This window comes from Schistocerca nitens, chromosome 4 (genome assembly GCF_023898315.1).
Source record: "Schistocerca nitens isolate TAMUIC-IGC-003100 chromosome 4, iqSchNite1.1, whole genome shotgun sequence".
NCBI lineage: Eukaryota > Metazoa > Arthropoda > Insecta > Orthoptera > Acrididae > Schistocerca > Schistocerca nitens.
Window position 1 is genome coordinate 987705599 of NC_064617.1, and position 23105 is coordinate 987728703.

The 23105-nt window shown below is 41.2% G+C and overlaps 2 protein-coding genes across 4 annotated transcripts in view; both read right to left on the minus strand.

Moving 5' to 3' along the window:
- Positions 1-15224, minus strand: part of LOC126253704 (CD151 antigen-like) — a 115223-nt gene extending 99999 nt beyond the window's left edge. Inside the window, exon 1 of one of the 2 annotated variants that reach the window (XM_049955232.1) lies at positions 15082-15224. The gene's annotated coding sequence lies outside the window, so the exon portion shown is untranslated. Of the gene's footprint in view, positions 1-2604; positions 3159-15081 lie in introns of those variants that run through there. The other variant, XM_049955230.1, reaches the window with a different exon arrangement.
- Positions 1-23105, minus strand: part of LOC126253702 (CD151 antigen-like) — a 247146-nt gene that overhangs the window by 99999 nt on the left and 124042 nt on the right. For both annotated transcript variants that reach the window (XR_007546017.1, XM_049955229.1), the window contains exon 3: positions 2121-2210. Coding sequence is in view for 1 of the 2 variants with exons in the window: in XM_049955229.1 (XP_049811186.1) it covers positions 2121-2198 (78 nt within the window). In the remaining variant the exon portion in view is untranslated. The remainder of the gene's footprint in view (positions 1-2120; positions 2211-23105) is intronic.

The following is a 23105-nucleotide window of genomic DNA, read 5'->3' on the forward strand; positions in this document are numbered from 1 at the left end:
TGGTGCCATTATGGTCACTGAGTGACTGAACACGATTTCTTATGTTATTTAACATCAAAACCTTTTAAGGATTTTAGTCAGATCAGTTTACAGTATTTTACTTCACCGGATCCTGCTCTCTTTGCAGTCCTTCCACTCAAAGGGAACATTTCACTGCAACTGGTTGGTGAAAGTTACTATTAGTAGCATAGGAGCACATGGCAAGGGATATCTCCCAACCTATACAATATCTTTGTTAACCTTTGTGTCATTGCTACCTCCAGGTCTTTGTCACACGATTCATCGATTTACATTCTACTTTGAGACAGAGCCAATTGCAAAAGCTGCCATGTTGTATGTCAATTTACTGCAGTTCTACACAATCTTAAGTGGCTATGAACAAGTTTTTCACTACTTCTATTACTAAGAACCAAAAGTTGCCAAGAACTTAAATGGCTGTTTCAAAATTTATTTTATTTAGTTCTCTTATGACCCATCACCCTTCTTTCCACTAAAAGAAGGAAAGTTTCCGAATTGTCCTGGTAATAACTATCTACATATTTATTGTCTGCCCTATTTCCCTGGTCTAAATATTTCCTGCACTTCACTTACTCCTTTCCATCGCAACTCCCTAATCATCCCCCCCTCTAAATCAGCTTCTTACTTTTCACCCCTCCAGATAACAATGGTTTGTTTCAGAAGTATATGAATGATCATACTTTCCGTTCCAACTCTGCCTATGCAAGCACACATCCTCTGAAAAATAGAAGGTCACAGTTGGTCTGTCGTGTGTGTGTGTGTGTGTGTGTGTGTGTGTGTGTGTGTGTGTGTTCGACAAAGGCCTTGTTGGCCGAAAGCAGTGTTTTTGTTGTCCTATCTGCAACTCAGCATCTCCACTATATGGTGATTGGCAACTTTTCTTTTCATAATATTTTTACATTCCATCCTGGATTTTCTAGTGTTTGATATTGAGGGATTAAATTGTTCCCACTCCTCCCAAGGCTTTCCAGTGGTGTAAAAATGCCCTGAATTTTTAGTACTTACTTTCATTCATTTCTTGAAAATTGAACTTCAAATAATCAATGTGTTATGTATTACCTAATGAAATTAGAAAATGATAAAGTTTTTGAAAGTTTAGATATCCGTCATGCAACCTCCTTCCAAAGCTCTAGAGAATATTTCATTGGTGGGAAAATAATTCAAATAAATTCATCTGGTAGTCTAACTAGTTTATTTACATACCAGTAGATGATGTACCAACTATCTTATAGATTTCCAACAACTGCACTCTATTTTATTTATTATTTACTTATAGAATTCGTGCTACTACTTTTTTACCCATTACGTTTGCTGCAGGTATTCTATATTCATTTAATTACAATACTAATAGCTTCTAATGCAATACAAAAATTTTTCAGATTTCAGTCAAAAGGAGGTTGGCATCTAATAATAATGTTGCATGCAACTGAAACATCCATCTGCCACTGTTTTAAAATGTTTGCCAGCTTTGAAATGTAATCTAGTGATTATTTTTATCAGCTCTGCGATGTATAACTGACTTAGTTCTCCCACAACTGAACCTTAAAATACTATATGAGTAAGCAGTTTCACCTACATAAACTTCTCATTAAAATACAAGAATATTTCGCACCAATGAAAAATTGTCAGTACAGACATTGGTATATTTCTCTGGGCTATAAAACATAGTTACAAATCTTAGTTTATTACTAATCTGGGTGGACACACTTTGGGAACATAATTGAACTACAGGTAAATTTAAGCCTAGAGTCAACTTTCAAGTCATGCCACTATAGCTTGGTTGGTAGGAGTTGGCTGCAAAATGAGGAACACTTAGGGTCTACACTTAACTGTTTTGTAGTTACTGTACTTTAACTAAAAGATAGTCCAAAGAGATAATCATCCAATCTGTCATTGGGTAGATGCTTATCACTTTTTCCTTTTGCTTCTGTAACTTCCACATCTAGCACGAAGCTTTTAAGCAAATATTTCCAGAGTTCAACATGCTTGAATGTTCTCAAATTTTATCAGCTGTTCCTGAGAACTACTAAACATTTTGGGAACATCAAATTATGCCATCAAATCAGAATTGAAATTAAGAATGAAACTTCACATTTACTTACAAATATTATGAAGTTAGCCACAAACATGCTGTACTTCATACATTGGCCACAGCCATCCATCTCCCTGCCGAAGCCCATCGTAATTTAGATCTGCGAAGGAAAAAACAAACATTAGTTGCAACTACTCTGAGTACATTATATGGTAGGAAATGTCTTACTGTAGTGCATTAACTTTTCTGTATTTGTTTAAGTTGGGGCTTCTCTCAGATCAGATATGTCATTTTATAAACACATGCAGCATGTAATCACACCAAATTTGTTATACATGTGACAGCAAAACTGTTTCCAATCTAGGACTCCAAACTGAGTCCTACTTATTTGCAGTCTATACCCCGACAGCCTTTCAATCACCACTAACTTGTCTTGCAGCTTCTATCCATCACTGTGCCATCCTACCTTTTAATAGCATACCAGTAAACTTTGCTGCAATGCGCAAGATTCAATCTGAAAATATTCTGGAAGTTTAGAACTATTTCTACACTACACTCTCCTACAGGAGTTCTGGTCCAACAAGGTATGCAGGAGAGCTTCTGAGACAGACACAAGGAAGTGCTAGCAGAGATAAGTTAGGCAACGTGTGAATACGTGCTTTAAGAATAACACAAAGAAGAGCATTGCCCACAGAAACCAGTAGGCCTGACTAGTTCATTTCAGTTTTCATCTGTAATGGGATTTCAAAATGGTGTGACTTACACTGAGATCTTTAGGGATTTTGATATCTGGTGAGAAGCAATCAGTAGTTTATTCTGAATCAGTTACAACAGTTTATTCCATATTTACATGCTTGCTACATAGGCGTGACAAAAGTAATTTATAGTGTAAGGATTCAGTGTGTGTTGAATAGTACTGGTGTAGAAATGCTTTGAGAAGAGATGTGAGGAAAGGGGAGGGGTACATTTATTTAGGAGCCAATGGAGCAAACAAACGTGGAGAAATTACATAATGATCTGATGATGCATGTCATGTTTAGACTTCTAGTTGCAGGATGGTTCATACACTGGTTATTGTTCAATTCATATTGTACCCATGAAGATAGGGTAATCAATCCCACAGAAGAAATTGTCACAACTATTGCAGCATGAATATGATTGTTGGTTTGAACTACTATAGAGCATCACTGAAATGCTGAAAAACAAAATAGTAGATGACGATACAGTATCTCAAGAAAGCCTTCTGAAGAAGTTTCAAGAACTAGTATCAAATGATTAATCTAGGAATCAACTATGGTCTAGTACATATTATATTAGTTTAATTTTAGTATGCACCAACGCATTCAAGCTGTCTTTTTTCTCACACTCCATATACAAAAGGAATGGAAAGAACCCCTAATAAGTAGCACAATGGAAAATTCATATGCCATGCGCTTGACACTGTTTTACAGAGTACAGATGTAGATGTCCACCAAAGCACCTATGCGTTTCCAAATTTTGTCCCAAATACAAACAAATCAACAATGTACTAGAGGGAATACAAAAATGTGGCATCATCAACTGCAGCTTCCTACTGGTGGCCAAAGTAGCAGTCTAGAATGTAGTACAAGACAGATAGCTACTTACTGTGAAGAAGACACATTAAGTTGCAGACACACAATTAAAACATACTTACATAACGCTTTCAGCCACGGCCTTCATTAGTAAAAAGAGACACACACACCATCCCACACACACAATTGCTTCCAAAATCAATATATGCGAAAAAAAGGAAGGCTTGCAGGCCCGGATCGGGCGTGGGGGCAAACTGGGGAATCTGCCCAAATTCGTATTCTCTAAGAAAAAGAATCTCGTTTCGCAAAGGGCCTAGCATCCAGCGCACGTCGGTCTATCGATTGTTCATATGAATTTGAAACGCATCCCTGTTGGTTTTTGAATATTTTTGAACACATTCGAAGTTGATTTCTGAACGAATCATAAGTTCATTTTTGAATGCGTACATAGTGTACGGCTATGTGATGTGTCTGCCAGGCTAATCCCCGTCGCATCTAGAAATAAAAAAACTTTCCCGCAGACAAACGGGGATGGGGCTATACGAGACAAGCTGAATAAACCTTAACGAATGAATTAATGCCAATCGCTTTTTCCTGGGTGTGCCAATGATAAGCGTTGTTATAATTACGAGCGAAATCCATAGATTCAGATTACCACAGTGGAAATAACTAACAGGTAAGAAAGACTACGTATTAGCTTCTCTGTGTATCGACGAAAATGAAATTTTGGCAAAATTTTTTCCCGATAGTTACCTGGTTAGCAGCTGCTTAAGTTCTATTTTCGGAATAGCGCGGGAAACGCGTTGTATGAACACACAGTAACGCCACACTAGAGTATAAACTTGGGATTACTAAAATGGTGATTCTGGCAGGGTTAATTAAGTTAACCGGAGAATGTTTTGACAAGACTTCGTGACAAGGTTGATTGTTAGAACATGGAAGGAGAGGAAACGGAGAGGAGACGGAGTTATATAGAAGAATATGACTTCTAATTTATATAAAAATACCGTACTATTTATCCATTTCATGCTTGAGAAACTGGAGCGTAAGAATGAAATGTGAAACTATTTCCTAACAAGAAACTTTTTGCTTTTAGTAGGCCTATAGGCATCTGATATTGTTATTTCGTGCACTATATTGTACCGGTTTTCTATGTAAATGAAGTAGATAAAAACGACCATTTTCTACCAGACCAGTTTCGCTTATTTGGCGTGTTAGAACTGGTGCAATTGTAGAAATGCATATTTCGTGAACAGTGACAAAATTGACATAATCAAATCCAGAAACCTCACCAGTCTTGGGTACAATTAGTCTTAACAGCTTTTTCAGTATTAGACGATGACATTTTTCATGTAGCAAAACGTTTGACGAACTTTGATGAGGTAATAGATTCTTTCACAGAAAGGAAAGCAAGCCGTGTAAAAACTGCAGCAAGAGAGAGGGGTGAAAAAAGGAAAAACCACTGTTTCCTAAGGACAGAGAATGTGTACTGTCTTGCTTGTCTCTACTGGTTTTGTGTTTCCTCTGTTTAATTTGATGTCACGCAAAAGAGAAAGTTATTAGCTAATAGGCAATAAAGAGTGCAAATTTTCTGAAGATTTATTATTCTCCTGGTCGCAAATAATCCCACCCATTAATTGAGAGTTTTTTAAGGGGGTTAGGATGTCAAACCGGCACACTGGAAGCAGGAGAGGCATCACAGAATTTTAATTTCCAGTGTCTTGAATATACGTTTGATGGTTTCCGTTACAAAATATACACGATCGAATTCCACAGAGCGAAATACGGCGACATGCGATAGAACAATGCTGTGTGAAGAGGCGTGGGACTGCACTTCGGCTCACGCAAGACCAGACCACGTATCTTCCATTTACTCAACATGTTCGTTTTATAGGTATGTTTTTTCAAAAAGATTGTCGCTACATAATGAACACTTTTTCAAACAAAAAAATAATTTTAATTTTAGACGTTCTATCTCAAATGCTTGAGGGGTGGGGAGGTGCCACTATCAAGTTTTTGCCCCGGTTTAGGAATATCGTAGATCCGGGGCTGAAGGTTTGATGTAGGTAGTAATTGAAAGGTTCAATATGGGCCAAACTTAAAATGTTTGCTTTGTGGAGTATTTCTCTGCTGCAATAAAAATATTTTTGCTGCTCTTCAGTTAATAACTGTAACTGCCTTCCTATGCCCAATGATTTGTAATCTTAGTGCGTTCGAACACCTTTGGATTTCTTATGTAGGAAAAGTGCTGTACTGATAACTGTTGGTCGGGAAACACTGGAGGGCCAGTAGCTTCATGAAGTAGCACCTTCACCTTCGTAAAATGTTACAAAAATAAAATTCCTAGAAAAAATCACTTTTGTTATTTACTGCTTGTCAATGAAAAATTGAAATTTGTGTGGTTTTCATAGTTCTTGCAGCAAAGGGTGAAGCTAATTACGATTAAGACTGACCAGATAAGTTAATAACTCCCCTCTGGCGGATGCGCTATGAGAATAACTTCTAACCAAGAAAATCCCAAGTCACTGGAAAACTGCCCTAATTCACCCTTTGTTTAAAAAAGGTGACATAAGGGATGTTAACAAATATCGTGGAATATCGCTTCTCCCAGTCCCATACAAAATTCTATCAAATGCCCTGCTCAATCGAGTATCACCAATTATAGAGGGAAAACTTGGAGAAAATCAAGCTGGCTTCAGACCAGGAAGATTCTGCGCCGAACAAATTTTTAACCTCAAAACAACAATGAACTATTTATCTACAAGGAGCAAGAAATATTTCATAACATTCATTGATTTCAAAAAAGCTTATGACTCAATCGATAGGGACACACTCATCAAAACACTTCGAGAATATGAAATAGATGAAACAACAATCACCATAATCAAAGAAACATTAACAAATACAACATCAAAAGTAAAATTCCAAGGAGAAATTTCACGGCATTTCGAGGTCAAAACCGGCGTCAGACAAGGAGATGCGCTGTCCCCGGTACTCTTCAACTGTGTTCTGGATAAAGTCATAGCAGAATGGAGAAAACTAACGCAAAAACATGGAGTTGAGGAAGTCCAAATTGGAGGGAAGTGCTACAAAGCCATTGAAACCAACAGTTTTGCCTTCGCTGACGATCTCGCCTGTTTAGTTTACACACAAAAAGACACAATAAAACAAATAGAATTACTTAAAGAAACTCCTGAAAAAGCAGGCTTGCAAATTTCATTTGAAAAGACAGAAATCATTACAAATATCAAAAATCCACCAAGGAAAATAACTACGAAATACGGGAAAATACAGGTATCTAAACATTTTAAATATCTTGGTGAACTAATTCAGCCTGTGGCAAAAGGTCATCCAGCCTGCAGGGCTAGAATACAAAAACTAGAGACAGCAACCCACTACTGCAGACAAATGTATTCAAAAAAATGTATATCCAAAAACATTAAACTCAGACACTACCAGACTGTCATTAGACCGCAGATACTATATGCATCAGAAACACTGGCAAATTTTACATACGCAGAACAGATAGAAAATCGTGAAAGAAGAATTGAGGACAATTCTTGGACACAGGAAAATAACAGATGATCAAGGCAAGCCTGTATATAGACTAAAAAGCAACAAAGAAGTGTATACGAAGTACAGCAAAATTACAGACGAAATTAGAAAAAAGAAGATGCTCCTTTTATGCTCACATCATGAGGATGAACCCGAATAGGCTTACAAAACAAATATTTTCGTACATCGCAAATCTAAAAAATAAAAATTTATGGTTTATCAACACAGAAAGAGATCTAAAAGAAATGGACATAGATCAGGAAACAATATTTAACAGAAACCTTTTCAGAAAAAAACTGAATTCATTCACGGGTTTCGGTGTGAAAATTAAGAAGACTTGTGGAACTAAATGGTCTGAAGAGAGAAAAGCCGCCTTCAGCGCAAGAATGAAAGAAGTGTGGACTGAGAGAAAGAAGACTTCCCAGAAGCGCAAGAAATAACTGTTTTCACGGTCTTTTAATGGCCAAATTTGTATAGTAATAATAACTTCTAAGCGAATCGAGTATGTTCCAAGCAGCCTGCTGGAGGATCGAATTTTAACGACCGATGAAAGTGAGAGCCACGCAGCAAAGCACATTCTTGCAGAGAAAGCGAAGCCGCCTCTGGCGCTCTCAGAGATTATTGTTCTTAGTCGTCTGCGCATGCGCAATACCCGCTCAACCACTTCGGCAGCGGCGCAAGCTGAGAAGCTAGAGCACCGAGATCACTAGAAAAAGAGAGGGTAAAGCGGTTTACGATGCAGTCATTACGTTAACATGGGGCTTCCCAATGCAGTTTTTGTGAACATATTTCCCAATAACGTACCGCTTCTCAAAAGTCATGAAAACACTCCAATATCCGATCCGGACGGGTTTCATCTTCCACTATCTACATCTACATCTACATCCATACTCCGCAAGCCACCTGACGGTGTGTGGCGGAGGGTACCTTGAGTACCTCTATCGGTTCTCCCTTCTATTCCAGTCTCGTATTGTTCGTGGAAAGAAGGATTGTCGGTATGCTTCTGTGTGGGCTCTAATCTCTCTGATTTTATCCTCATGGTCTCTTCGCAAGATATACCTAGGAGGGAGCAACATACTGCTTGACTCCTCGGTGAAGATATGTTCTCGAAACTTCAAGAAAAGCCCGTACCGAGCTACTGAGCGTCTCTCCTGCAGAGTCTTCCACTGGAGTTGATCTATCATCTCCGTAACGCTTTCGCGATTACTAAATGATCCTGTAACGAAGCGCGCTGCTCTCCGTTGGATCTTCTCTATGTCTTCTATCAACCCTATCTGGTACGCTTCCCACACTGCTGAGCAGTATTCCAGCAGTGGGCGAACAAGTGTACTGTAACCTACTTCCTTTGTTTTCGGATTGCATTTCCTTAGGATTCTTCCAATGAATATCAGTCTGGCATCTGCTTTACCAATGATCAACTTTATATGATCATTCCATTTTGAATCACTCCTAATGCGTACTCCCAGATAATTTATGGAATCAACTGCTTCCAGTTGCTGACCTGCTATATTGTAGCTAAATGATAAGGTATCTTTGTATTCGCAGCACATTACACTTGTCTACATTGAGATTCAATTGCCATTCCCTGCACCATGCGTCAATTCGCTGCAGATCCTCCTGCATTAGAGTACAATTTTCCATTGTTACAACCTTTCGATACACCACAGCATCATCCGCAAAAAGCCTCAGTGAACTTCCAATGTGATCCACAAGGTCATTTATAATATATATTGTGAATAGCAACGGTCCTACGATACTTCCCTGCGGCACACCTGCTTCGGAAGACTTCTCTCCATTGAGAATGACATGCTGTGTTCTGTTATCTAGGAACTCTTCAATCCAATCACACAACTGGTCTGATAGTCCATATGCTCTTACTGTTTTCATTAAACGACTGTGGGGAACTGTACCGAACGCCTTGCGGAATTCAAGAAACCCGGCATCTATCTGGCAACCCGTGTCTATGGTCCTCTGAGTCTCGTGGACGAATAGCGCGAGCTGGGTTTCACACGACCGTCTTTTTCGAAACCCATGCTGATTCCTACAGAGTAGATTTCTAGTCTCCAGAAAAGTCATTATACTCGAACATAATACGTGTTCCAAAATTCTACAACTGATCGATGTTAGAGATATAGGTCTATAGTTCTGCACATCTGTTCGACGTCCCTTCTTGAAAACGGGGATGACCTGTGCCCTTTTCCAATCCTTTGGAACGCTACGCTCTTCTAGAGACCTACGGTATCTCCTATGAATACGCCGACACATTCTTGGCCGGCCGCTGTGGCCGAGCGGCTCTAGGCGCTTCAGTGCGAAACCGCGCTGCTGCTACGGTCGTAGGTTCGAATCCTGCCTCGGGCATCGATGTGTGTGATGTCCTTAGGTTGGTTAAGTTTAAGTAGTTCTAAGTCTAGGGGACTGATGACGTCAGATGTTGAGTCCCATAGTGCTTAGAGCCATTTGAATCATTTGAACACATTCTGGAGACTTGCTTGGGTTGTCGGGTTTCTACTTGCTTTTTAAAATGTCCGCTAATATGAACGAAGTAATTTTTTGCTGTGAAGGAGGAGAAATACTGGGCTGCTAAGACCTTAGCCATTTTGTAGTGTGAAGGGAACAGCCAAAATGCTAGCTAAATCGAATACTGCAGTAGTTTATTTCCAGAAGCCGTTTACGCGAAACAAAGATTGCAAAGCAAACCGAAAATCATGTTGGCAAAACAGATTCAGGCCTTAACATGTAGATGCACCAGCAAAAATTGTTTCCGACATTCTTTTTTTTTGTTCGGAAATCCGATTACGTAGAAAGTGATACACGGGACTTTATCTCAAGAGGAGTCAAGCGGATATCCTCTGGTATTTCAGTAGATACTTTAAATTTCTGTTCCGCATTATGTAGATCGTGGGTAAAAACAAATACAGCTCATGTGTTTCTTTCGACGCCTGTGATGCCAACAAAAATGTTTCCCATTATAAACAGCTTTTTAAAGTGGAATTTACTTTCTTTGTTCGGTGGAGCTGTCCCAAATTCGTCTTTTAGGGTATTTTGTTTAACAACGTTTACGTTGCTGCAGGGTTGCTGAAGGTCTTCACACAAGAAGAATCAAGTCGAGCAAGGGAAACATGGTCAACAAATGCTTCCAGAAAATCACTTAAAGGGAATATAGGTAAAAAAAAACGCATGACTGAGCTCTTAATCAAACAGACTCGTCGCATCAATCATTTGAATAAACACTCCTTTTTTGTGAAAGAAAGATTTCTTACATAGGACACAACAATGAAATCAGACGTTTATCCGGATCTGTCTTTTTTTTACCGAGAGGCCAAGGAAGCCAAGTTTCTCAGAAATGGGAGACGTTTGGATTTCACCTGATAACATGAAACGTGGTGTGTAAAGCGAAGACTTTATGGGCGACAACCAAAATCATAGAAAATACGCAGCATTTGGATTGAGGAAAGAAAGCAAGCTCGTGGAAAAAGCTCTAGGTCAGTGACAAGCCTCAATGGCATATAAGGTTGAAATGACCCTTAGCTGGCACCAGCACAGCATTAGAGATCGTGAAATTTTTGTTACAGTAAACTATTACAATGACAGTCTTATTTACGTTTGCGTTTGTGATCTGTCGTAAATATAACAATTCTGTCACCAGTGTGCAGTGATTTACCAACATGAGCATTGATACAGTACAAAAGAACCTAGATCAAGAATCAAGTGGAATGAGAAAATGGTGATTAATAGGGGAATTTCAGCAGAAGGAGTAAGAAAATAATGAAAACAGAAGAGAAGAATAAAAAGGACGCGACAGCAATCAGAAAAGCTGAGAATGATGATAGGACTGGAACATATTGTCGCTCGTTTGTCACGTAGTAAACTGCAGGAATATACTAAAATATAATCTACGCCAATAAAGGGAAAGATGCAACCACCTCTTGAACTCCACTTGGTTTTGGATCTCTCAGCTTTGTTTTAGACACGTGACAAAAACGGCAATAGAAACAAGAATAATTTAATTACGCTAAAGTACAGCCAAGACGTTGACGCTTGAGCTGTTTTATTATTTACGGGATCACGATCAATACTTGAAGTTTGAAGAGAGGTCTTGAGCACTACGAAACCACCGAAGAGTAAACATGTTGAAATGTTTTCTGGTCTCGTGTAAGCTGTCTGAGGATAACAAATGCTAATGTTGTCAGGTAACCTCTACAGTCTCTCATATCTGCATTTATAGACAGGCATTTATGTATAGCTGTAATATTATGGGTGTGTTCACTATTCGTACACTGTCTTACAACATCGCAATAGTCTGAATTGGGGCTCTACCAACTCCTGTTTGGTATGTGAAGAAATTTCTCTCTCAAATTTAGATCTACATTTAGCCAGAGCTTTCCTGCACTTTGTTACAGTTGTCTGCCCAATTTAGATTTTCATTTAGCATTATGAAGAGATCTATTACATTTTTAAAAAAATTATTTGGGTAGGTCTACCTTTAAGCGTGATAAATTATTCATAATGTATTTATTTATCAAGTTAGGTTCAGTTTAAGACAATTTTCCACTCATTCCTTGACAATGAAGGACGGTTAGTAGAAATTCTATTCTTAGGACTAGTACTTTTTAAGATATAGATAGAATTCATCGACGTATCATTGGTACAAAAGTTTGACATTAATGCAAAGTCCGCTCCTTTTCTCACTGTCTATCAATGCAGCAACACAATCTCTCGTTCAATTTTTGTTTATGACCTCGATTCCGCAGTTGGCTCATTTGTGTGTGTTCCTCAAGCAACTGAATAACCACATCAGCACATTAAGTAAGTAATTTCATTCTGAAAATGAGCTGAACAATTACAAACGTCGTCTCGAAATCAGTACCGAGGGAAAAAGAGTCATTTCATACCTGTTCGTGACATTTTGAAACCGGCACTGTAATGCCACAGTTGAGCGAAGACTGAACGTGAAAAGTTTATTTGCTTTGAAAACTGCAGGAACAATGCGCGAGGATGCAATTTGGAATAATCTCATCGGCTCAGTTTTAACTAAATCAAACAGGTAATTTCTTCGATAGGAAACTGGAAAAGGTCCGTCAGTCTACGAAAGTCATATACAGTCGCTACAGCATGTATTTAAATACTGCTAAAATATGATATCCATAACAAGTTAGATAAGTGACAATCATCGTGTTTAAAGAAAGGCAGCAGAAATTTGTTTTATGCCTCCTAGAAGAACAATTTGACAACATCTAAATTGAAAGACAGCAAGAACTGATCTCTCGAAAACCAAGTTAGAAAAGACGAAGCGTGGGTCTTCAAAGCGGAATTTACCAATATTCTTACGCTCCCTCTAGTCAAACGCACGCTAGCAACGGATAGCAAAGCTGACACACTTCAATTTTTCCACCCATGAACGGAACGGGTAGAAATACGTAGCACAATGAAACATATCCTCCGCCGTTCATTTCTTGATTTCACTAACGCGCAGGATTTCGCAGACACACGTCGTGCTTGCCTTGGGGCACCTTTCACTGCTCCCTGGCCTTGCAGAAGTGACGCGTCTTTTACACCGCGCGCTGTTAAAGGCGAATGGCCACCAATGCCTTCTCCCTCGTACCTATGGCGGGCGGGAGACGTGAGGTGGTACAGCTGCCATTACAACGAATTTATCACCGCAGTAAGTAGCGGTAGGAATAGATTGTACATAACTGTGCAATGCCTGCACCTTGTTGCCAGCTAACTGAATGCATTCCATCATTTTGTCTTGTCCGTATCCTAGAAATATATCCCTTGCGTTTATTACAGATATTTGTAAACACTTTGTATAACGCGTCATACAAAGAGAGCGACCGATACTGTAGCTAAGTAATGAATATACACGTTAGTCAGAAACAGACTGAAAAGCTTGTAAGGGTGTTGTAGCGTAGGTTGTGCTCCCAACTGATGATAAAATTCGATACGTTGCGCTGTTTCCGAGTTAATTAGCTAATACTGAAGTTAGCTAATCAGACCGTTGCTCACGCAAGTTCAAGTGCCTTGTCAGATGCATTTAGTGCCATTTCTCATAGAGCACGAGACTGTTCAGCCCTTAGGTCGGGTTCGATCCTTACTACCATCCCATGCCCATATTTTGTATCGGTCAAGTGCGGTTTTAGGAAACCGAAGCAAGAAGCACGTTTGGCGCCTGCGCGTCTTGCTGGCCGCTTGATTCTGCGCGCGACCACCTGATCGGTCCACTTGAATGCTGATTAACTCTGGAACAGGGCAACGCTCGAATGTTTTTCTTAGCAGTTATTTCTCAGCACAACCAACCTTGCAATACCCTTACAAGCTTTTCAGACAGTTCCTGACAACCCTGTATAACAGAAGCACAGTACAAGAAACCTTCGCTATAGTCGCAAAACAATCTCGACGGATCCTTTGGCATATATCGATCGGAAAAGTCTAGGAAAATCTTCCTCTGTTCGTTTGTCCACGGTTCATTATACCAAGAGGAGAACACGATTTTGATCTCAGTATGCTAATCATGCGTAGGAAGTGGCAAAGAGGTTTCTCGGCAGATAGCGATCATTCGAAGACATTCCTGTTCCAGTGACCAATTACTTTTTCGCAAAAGGAAGTAATTGTGGGAGAATAATATTTGAGGTATTACCAAAGCTTTTCGCAAATTTAGAAATGTGAAAAACATTGCTTGCCTTACAATGTTTGTTACAGAGCTTAAACTGAACTGTATTTTCTAAGTGGAAATTACTAGAAAAGCCGTCTTGATAACTACTGTTACATTCATAGCCGCGATTTTACGCAAGGTCCACATTCGTTTGCTTTTAATGTGTCTCTGGAATGGCTGGTTCGTTCCAGTAGTGGAATTTGGTTTACAGGTAGCTCCCAATACAGTTATCACATACTCACCGGTTCTTGCAGTTCAATGTTTTCCTCAGACGCATGTTGCCCTGTTCTTCACCTCCAGTTTGGCTCACGAGGACAATACGGCAAGTGCCATAACGTGATTTCTCAGTAACTTCTCTCAGTGGGTCAAAGTATGTGAACCCGTATTTCGGCTTATCTGTAGATACTCGACCGTTTCTGGGAAAACGACGGTCAAAGTTTTCGCGGCACTTAACGAGGGGTACTCAAAAAAGCGGATTTTTTAAAAGCTATATATTTTTAAATTTTTTACAAAACCTTATCCCCTTCAAAATACTCTCCATTACAACTAATACATTTGTCTCACCGGAGCTTCCTGTGTTAGAAACATTTTTTGCAGTCATCTTTAGAAATGGCTGACAGCTCTTCCCACCTTTTTTTCTCGACTTCTTCAATGTTGCCAAATAGTTGTCCTTTCACGCCCCCTTTCCATGCGCCGAAATTATCACGGAGCCAGGTCAGGTGCGTGGGGCAGCTGAACCATGCCATTTTGAGCCAAAAATGGTCTAACAGAGATGTGTGTGTGCAGGTGCGTTGTCGTGGTGGAAGAACCAGTCTCCTGTCTGCCACAAATCGGGTCTTTTTGACGAACAGCATTGTTTTAATGTTTGCTTTGACCTTTTTTGGATGGGGTGGCGATGACGTCTTCCATTGGCATGATAGTTGCTAGGGTTACGACTCAGAAACAAAGCATTGACTAGAAACAAATTCGGCAGCAACCGTTTTCATTCCCAGGATATTCCGTTAAAATTCGCTGAACCGAGCTGCAAAATAAGCAATTAATGTCACAGTTCATCAATTGTCTGTTGGCGGTCTGTAAGCGCAAGCGCTCTAACTTTTTCAATATTTTCGTCGATTCGGGCACTTTATGGACGTGCAGAACAAGGTTTGTCATAAACCGAAATGTCGCAATTTTTTAAATCTAGCAAACCACTCCTACACGGTTTTTTTTTTACCACTGCACCATCTTGGTAAGCTGTTTTTAACATTAAACACATTCAGCAGCGTTTTTACCTAGTAGAAAGCAAAACTTCACAGCTTCACGTTGTTCACTTAAACTTGCCATCATTAAAAACTGAACAAGAACAAAACGGCGCTAGCAAAATCAATCACTGCAGAGGAACAGAGCAAACCAGAGAGACAACACAGGCGGCACTGAACTGGCTATGAGTTGCGCTACACACGCCTAGTGGCAGAAATGCGTACTACACAAGCTCCGCCAACGGCAATGTTTTACCGGTTCTTTCTTGGGCACCCCTCATATGTGCCATTTAGCGAGTAAATAGTTCAACCGAAGTGGTGGTACAGTGGATATCGTCGCGGCTTCACGCTTTTGCGTTCCGTGTTCGAAACCTCAATATTACTTTTATTTTTTTGTTTTTCATTTATGCACCCATGTCTGTGAGAAGATTACTACAATAATGTTTTTCAGAGTATATTTATATAATGTTGTTCTGATTTGTCTACGAGTTGTATGTCATGTGACTGAATTAAAGAATTAGAAAATTTGGAATTGTTTTTGGTGAAATTCCTGTAGCGTATTTTGGTTCATGATCAACTGCAAGCGCCAGTTTTCGGAAAAGTAATCCGTTATGCATAGTTTGCGCCGAAATTATTGCCACCACACGTCACTGTGTCAAACCCACCTTCGTGTGACGGTAGGCACCTCAACTGAGCCAGTGCGTAATATGCTACACCGAGAATTGGCTATGTAAAAGCTACATGCGAATTGGGTGCCGCAGCTGCTCAGTCCTCCAAAAGCGCGTCCTGCACAATATTTCAACGCAGTGTCTGGCTATGTTTGATCTCAAGACGTTTTGCGCCGATTTGTGACAGCTGATGAAACCTGGATCCATCATTACATACCAGTCGGAACACGGACAAAGGCTGAGGGAAGTGCACCAAAGAAGACAAAGGCAATTTTGTCAGCTGGTAAGATGGTGGCGACTGTCTCTTTTTGGATTATCAAGGAATAATCCCCAAAGATTGCCTAGGAAAAGGCAGAATCATAACTAGGCCCTATTATGCTTCATTGTTGGACCGTTTAGAACTTACATTGGCTGATAACAGACCACAGTTGGCAGTAAAACAAATGCTGTCTCTCCAGGATAATGCGCTATCCCACACATTAGCTATAGCAACGATGAAAGTGCATGAACCGGGCTTTGAATTGGTTCCTCATCCGCACTTTTCTACTAGTCTTAGCCCCAAGTGACTTCTTCCTGTTTCATAACTTACAACGTGGGTTGCTGGGAAGATATTCTCATCAAATGTGGAAGTGGTAGTTGCCAACGAGTATTTTGCAGAGTCTGACAGAACCTATTTTTCCAATGGAGAAGCTAGAAGACCACTGGGTCTGATCTCTCAAAGCAGACTACGTCTAGAAGTAAGATGAATTGTTTACTATTGTTCTATATTGTTTTTTACCAGATTTATCAGACCACCAGTGTACTTCCCTGCATTGTACTCAGCGGGATTATGGGCCGCTTCTGGTCCAAGTGTGAAGTGAAAGACCAGAAGCGATTTAGTACAGGCAGTGTAGTAGCTAGGCACCCCATGGGCTTGCAACGTGACTCCCTATCCTTGATCTCGACCCACGATGGGGGGAAGCAGGCGTTACGGCGGGCAGGAGGTCGACCGCTCTACCGTAGAAACAGGACGGGCTGACGAGCTGGGCACACCGTCTCTGGAGAACGTATACTCTGCGTACTGTGTGTACAACTGAGGCGTAGCGCCGTATACCGATCCTGCCTTGGAGGCGGTTAAGTGGGAGGTGTGTCTCAGAGCTGGGTAGTGACAGATGGTGACGCGAGACTGGACGCGCACGTAGTTTATGTATCAGCCGATAGAGGACAGTATTGGATAGGGGGACTGATTTTAGTTTCGATTGTGCCCACTAGGGTGCACTGAAGTAATAGAATGTTTTTCATAAACTGTTCTAGTATTTTCATAAAGTGTTGTATCTTTTTGTGTATGTAAAATGTTATAAATGTGTTTTAGCAGCATGAATGATGCGTGAGTGTGGTTTAAGGTTAATATGAAGATAACTGTTTAACGAGCTATGTAGTGGGATTTAGCGTGGGAACATTTCGTAGTAGTATGGATATGGACATAGGGGATTTTTGTAGAATAGATTTGTAAAATAAGGTATAAATAACAATAGCAAATAACTTTATGAATAAGCAAAACTTCAGCATATTAGATAATTACGTCGGAAAAAAGTGCAGTCGTTAGGTTTACTATTTTGCGATTGGTTATTGGTGAAAAGCGCGGACTGACGCGGGAGAATGTTGTTTTGCTAATTGGCTGTTGAGTAAACTGACCAATGGTAAAGCAGTATTTTTCGCGCGGCTTTCTCTGCTGGTCGAGAAGACAGAGTATTCTACAGCAGGAGTCGGAGCCTACCCATGAAACAATTCGGACGTGTGTAGCAGTAGTTCCAATGGAAACGGTAAGTTGCCGGATCTAGCAGTGTTTCATACATCAAAAGTGTGGTAAAGTGGGCGTGTAGAAATTTCGGAATTTTTAAGTGAATTTTGTGACGAGAAAAGACATATTCCGCGTGGCGTATTGAGCAGGTCGGTGGCTAAAAACTATCACTGCATTTGGTACCGACAGACTTAATATTTGGCGAGCATTCTCAATCAAAAAAACAAACAGTATTTTTGTAGCTATTGCGCTTTCGGGAAATGCAACACCATAAACTTGCTAACGTGAGTGAAAGGGATTGTGAGTGACTGTGTTAAGACTAGCACGGGCTTGGCAGTGATACTTGTTCAGAATATATTAATTGAGGACAGAATTTCCAACCTTTCATTTCGCGTGAAAACTTTCTCCCGAAACGTAGATTAGTGACTTTAATTGCAGCCTGGTTCACGTCGAAGTACAGTAGGTTTCACTCGGCTTCCCTACTGATGATCTGCTGAGACTATGTTCACAGGTAGGTGCAGGTACATCGTAAAGGGACGGAAAGAACCGAGCCGCCGCACGAGAAGTATCTGTGTTACACGTTTTACTTGTGCTGGTGCGTGCAATCTGCACAGATAAAAACGATGAGACTCATCTGTTCATTAAACTTCCACATGATACCTTTGTTGCAACCATTAAGCCGATGTGATCTTTGTGTTTTGCAGCTTTATCGAATTGATGTAACTTGCTTTGATGTATAAGGAGGTCATGACCTAAACTTGGCAAAGCTGAAGATATGATCACGAGGAAGCATTCTGTTCAGTTACTATTGATTTTTTCCTTCTTGGGCTTACTGTAAGTAAAAAATAGTAATTGATGACAGCTGCTGCATAAGATGGCCATGCAAACAAACATTGTATGCTCAGTTTTATGATGTATTGCTCGATCAGTCAACACGGAAGAAGCATTTTGCTGTGTGCGGTAACTAGTCACCAGTGCACTATTTTATTGCAAGATGCAAGTTGTCCACTGGAAGGAATAAAATGAACAGGCTACTAATGCCAGGTAAGGTCCATTTCCAATTGTCTGTGTAAACAGAACTGATGGTTCTGGGCTGCGCACATCCAGTGTGAATCGGTGCAGCGTCCTATGCTTAGTGCGAAAGTGGCAGCATTATGTGGCATTCCTTCCGAGCGCATTGTCGGTTCGTATTCTTTTGGAAACGAAGGTATTACTGTAACAAGTTCTGAACGCTTCACAGCCAAGTTGCAAACATTTCTGCGTATGATGTCAGTCTCCACCGTCACCTATGCTTCCGGCAAGATGGAGCGACATCCCATACTTCAGGTCTTTCCATGGAAGTCCTGAATGAAATGTTACCACGCCGAGTCATTTATCGCTTTGGGGACAACTGGTCTGCTCGTTCGTCCGACCCAATAGTGACCAAAACATGAAGTTTACAAGTAATGCCCAGCCAGTATCGCCGAGCCAGAAGATCGAATTCGTCGTGGATTCCGGAGCTTCGGAATGGCATGTTGCGGCTACATTATTCTGTTTTTCCACATGGTGGGCACCGCTACAAAAGAGCAATCATGCTACAAGACTTCACACAATGCGAAACCCTTGCCATACATACAGTAGGAAAGGAAGTTGAACGCATCAATTACGGAACACTAGCAATGGTATCAAACACCTCCAAAATACTGACTGACAGTCAGAATCAGGGTGAAAGGAAAATTAGATAAGCTGATTGATTGACTGAATTGAGGTGGAGGTAAGAAACCTAACAATGAGGTCATTAGTTCCTCGATCCAAGAATGGCGCATCCGGAAGTGGGGACTTCCACCGCCAACGATTTCTGTTCTAGTCAGTAACAGTAAAAGCGAGAAGGCTAAAAATTTAATGGACGTATATTGTAGCATCAATAAAAACAGCAAGATGAAAGAAATAGGGAAGCCAGCAGGTGGGTGTTGCTGACAGGGAACGTCGACCACAGTTGTCCTATCCCTGATCCATTACAATCGAGAGACCCTGCTATTCAAAGTTGGACACCCAGAACAGAAAATTGAGTGCTGCAGAAACGAGGGAAGCAACCGATCAAAACAGAGCAAAAGAGGGATGAAAGTTTCCTGGTCGGGGAGTCCCCAGATCTAGTGTATAGCGGTGGACACCCCACCCCCAACCAACCCACACCTGCTCTGTGGGTAGATTAAAACCTTTTAACTGAGAATGAAAACTACTTTCAGAGAGAAAGCTGAGGACCAGTTCAACCATACGTTAAATGTCCGCCAATTAGAAAACTATGAGTTAACGTGGTGTGGCAGATGTTGTCCACGTGAAAATTAGGTAAATATATTGGGGAAGACCAATTTAGATCTAGAGAAAGCAGAGCAACAAGAGAAACAATTTTGGCCTTGCTCGTGTTATTGGAGAGAAGGGAGGATGTGAATAGAAGAACTTAAGCTTATCTTTATTGACTTAGACAAAGCTTTTAACAATGTGAACGGAATGCTTCTCTTTAGAACTATGAAAGAATACGGCTAAATTGGGAGCACAGAAGAATAATTACTCAACTGTATCATAATCAAAGCACAAAAATAAACCCGTAACATAGAGGAAGAGGCCAAGATTAGAAAAGGAGCTAATGATATCGTGATAGTTGCACACTCCGAAACAGAACTATGTTGCGAGTCCTATCAGAAACGAACTATGGAAATTACAAGTGAACAAACGGGGAAAAAAACAAAGATAATGGTAGCACGGAGTAGTATGGGGGGAATTAAAACCAATATTAAAATTATCGTCAGAACTTACCAGGTGAAACAATTTTGTTAGCTCGCTAATCACAGAGGACAGTAGACGCTTAACGGGAGCGAACGGCAACATTGGCAAAGCAGGCATTTATGACTAAGAAAAACATATGAACACAGACCTCTGTGAACCTTTTGCGTGAAGGGCAAGTTGGACTGTGGGTAGGTTGGAAAGGAATAGACTTAAAGCTCCTGAAAAGTGAATAAGGTGGAAAATGACAAGAAGGAGTTGGACGGAAAGAAAAACTTTTAGAGCTCAAGGGAAGCCAACGAAGAGAGAAAATTGTTGAAGGAAATCGGAAAAAGAGAAACTTTCATCGTGTCAGACAACAGCGTCATTAATATTCTGGAAGGGAAAGCTCTGGGAAAGAAAGTAAGAGGAAGGCATAGGATGAAGTATTTGGAAGACATCGAGAAGAGGATAGGATGCCGCTATGTGGAACTAAAACGACAAGACAATGACGAGTGATTGCGTCAAGTAGGCGTTAGCCTTCAGAATGTGTGTACGGACACATTACCCAATGTTATTTTCATTAAATACCGATACACACTAATCCTCCATAAAAGAGGGAATGTATCTTTAGCAAAAAATAAGTATTTACACTTTCCTCTGCATTATTGTTTTATTTTCAAAACCGTCAAGCACTTCTGGCACACACTGTGTAAGCCGCGTTTCATGATAAAGAGTAGCATATGAAAGAAGGGCTCTTCCGCCTTACATAGTAATCAGGTAAGATTACTAGAAATGTCGGAAAAGTGCAATGCCTTTTTCCATTCGATTTAGATGTAGTAGGGCTTTTCAGCGAACTTTTCGCCAGAAGTATGTCTCGTACAGGTGTCACATGTATGTGGGAGGAAACAGCACACCCGCAGTGCTCCGTTTCTTATCTACAGCTTGCAGTGACCCAGATGCCGCCGCTGTAAACCTGATGGTACTTACTGTACACCTGCACCACTGACTCACTTCTACTGGTACTCAAGTGTTAGTACAATATCTCGCCAGTTTTAAACTGAACGGTGGTAAAAAGGATCTCGTACACTGCTTGTAGTATGACGTTCTTTGGGCATGGATATTGTATTATGATATTTATTTAATGGGACAAAACTACTGGCTCATCAGTCCCTCCATTTCATGAAACACGCAAAAAGTTAAAAGTGAAACGTGGGGACTTGGCCGTTCCAACAATATAATCAAGTCAATGAGTTTGAAAGTGGCGTGAGAGCAGTCGTAACACGATAGGTGAAAGATAACCGAGACAGCGTCGTGCACAAGAGGGTCTAAAGGCACAATAAGGTGAGGGGCGGAGAAAGTAACCTGCGGTGATTTTGGGGGGGGGGGTTTACCCATTGCAGGGGGAGTCTCTCCCCCCCCCCTCCCACAACCACCCCTAAACACTGAAAGTGGAAGAGTATTATAGTTTATTGTAAATCGGGTTTCCACAGGAAATTCAACACTTTGGCAGTAGCTGTCCCTTCATCCAGAAGCACCTGAGGCAGTGAGACAGGCAAGCTGAGGGCGTGGCGCAGCTTGACCAGCATGGCGCACACGAGAACGTGATCTGTCGTCAGTGGACTGACGCAGTCGCAGTGACGACGACGCTCAAGGAACTGGTTGGTGAGTCGTGTGGCCAATGCGCACCTTAGGTGTGGTAGTTCGGAGCGCCAATGTTAGGCGCGTAAAGGGGCCCCTTAGGGATATGGCGGCTAAGGAGGGGAAGAAATCCAGTGTGCTCTCCGTGTGCATTCCGGGCGGAGTCATTCCTGATGTGGAAAGGGTCCTTCCGGATGCGACGAAGAGCACAGGGTACAGCCAGCTGCAGGTGGTGTCACATGTCGGCACTAATGACGTGTGTCGCTTTGGATCTGAGGAAATTCTCTCTGGATTCCAGCGGCTATCTGATTTGGTGAAGGCTGCCGGTCTTGCTTACGAGATGAAGGCAGAGCGCACCATCTGCAGCATCGTTGACAGAACCGACTGCGGACCTTTGGTGCAGAGCCGGGTGGAGGGTCTGAATCAGAGGCTCAGACGGTTTTGCGACCGTGTTGGCTGCAGATCCCTTGACTTGCGCCTTAGGGTGGTGGGGTTTCGGGTTCCGCTGAATAGGTCAGGAGTTCACTACACTCAGCTGGCGGCTACACGGGGAGCAGAGGCTGTGTGGCGTGGACTGGGCGGTTTTTTAGGTTAGGAGGCCTCGGGAAAGTACGGGGTGGGCTGCAATCTCAAAGGGTGCATGGCAAATACAAGACGTGCTTGGATCAAGGAACAGTCGGAATTGTAGTTGTAAATTGTTGTAGTTGTGCTGGGAAAGTCCCTGAGCTTCAAGCGCTAATAGAAACCACAGAAGCTGAAAACATAGGTACAGAAAGCTGGCTAAAGCGTGAGATAAGTTCTGCAGAAATTTTTACGAAGTCTCAGTCGGTGTTCAGGAAAGATAGATTAGGCAGAATTGGTAGTGGAGTGTTTGTGTCTGTCAGTAGTGGTTTATCTTGTAGTGAAGTCGAAGTAGAAACTCCGTGCGAATTGGTATGGGTGGAGGTTTTACTTACAGCCGAACTAAGTTAATAATTGGCTCCTTCTACCGACCCCCGGGCTCCGATGATATAGTTGCTGAACAGTTCAGAGAAAATTTGAGTCTCGTAACAAATAAATACCCCACTCATACGGTTATAGTTGGTGGGGACTTCAACCTTCCCTCGACATGTTGGCAAAAACACTTGTTCAAAACCGGTGGTAGGCAGAAAACGTCTTCCGAGATTGTCCTAAATGCTTTCTCCGAAAATTATTTCGAGTAGTTAGTCCACGAACCCACGCGAATTGTA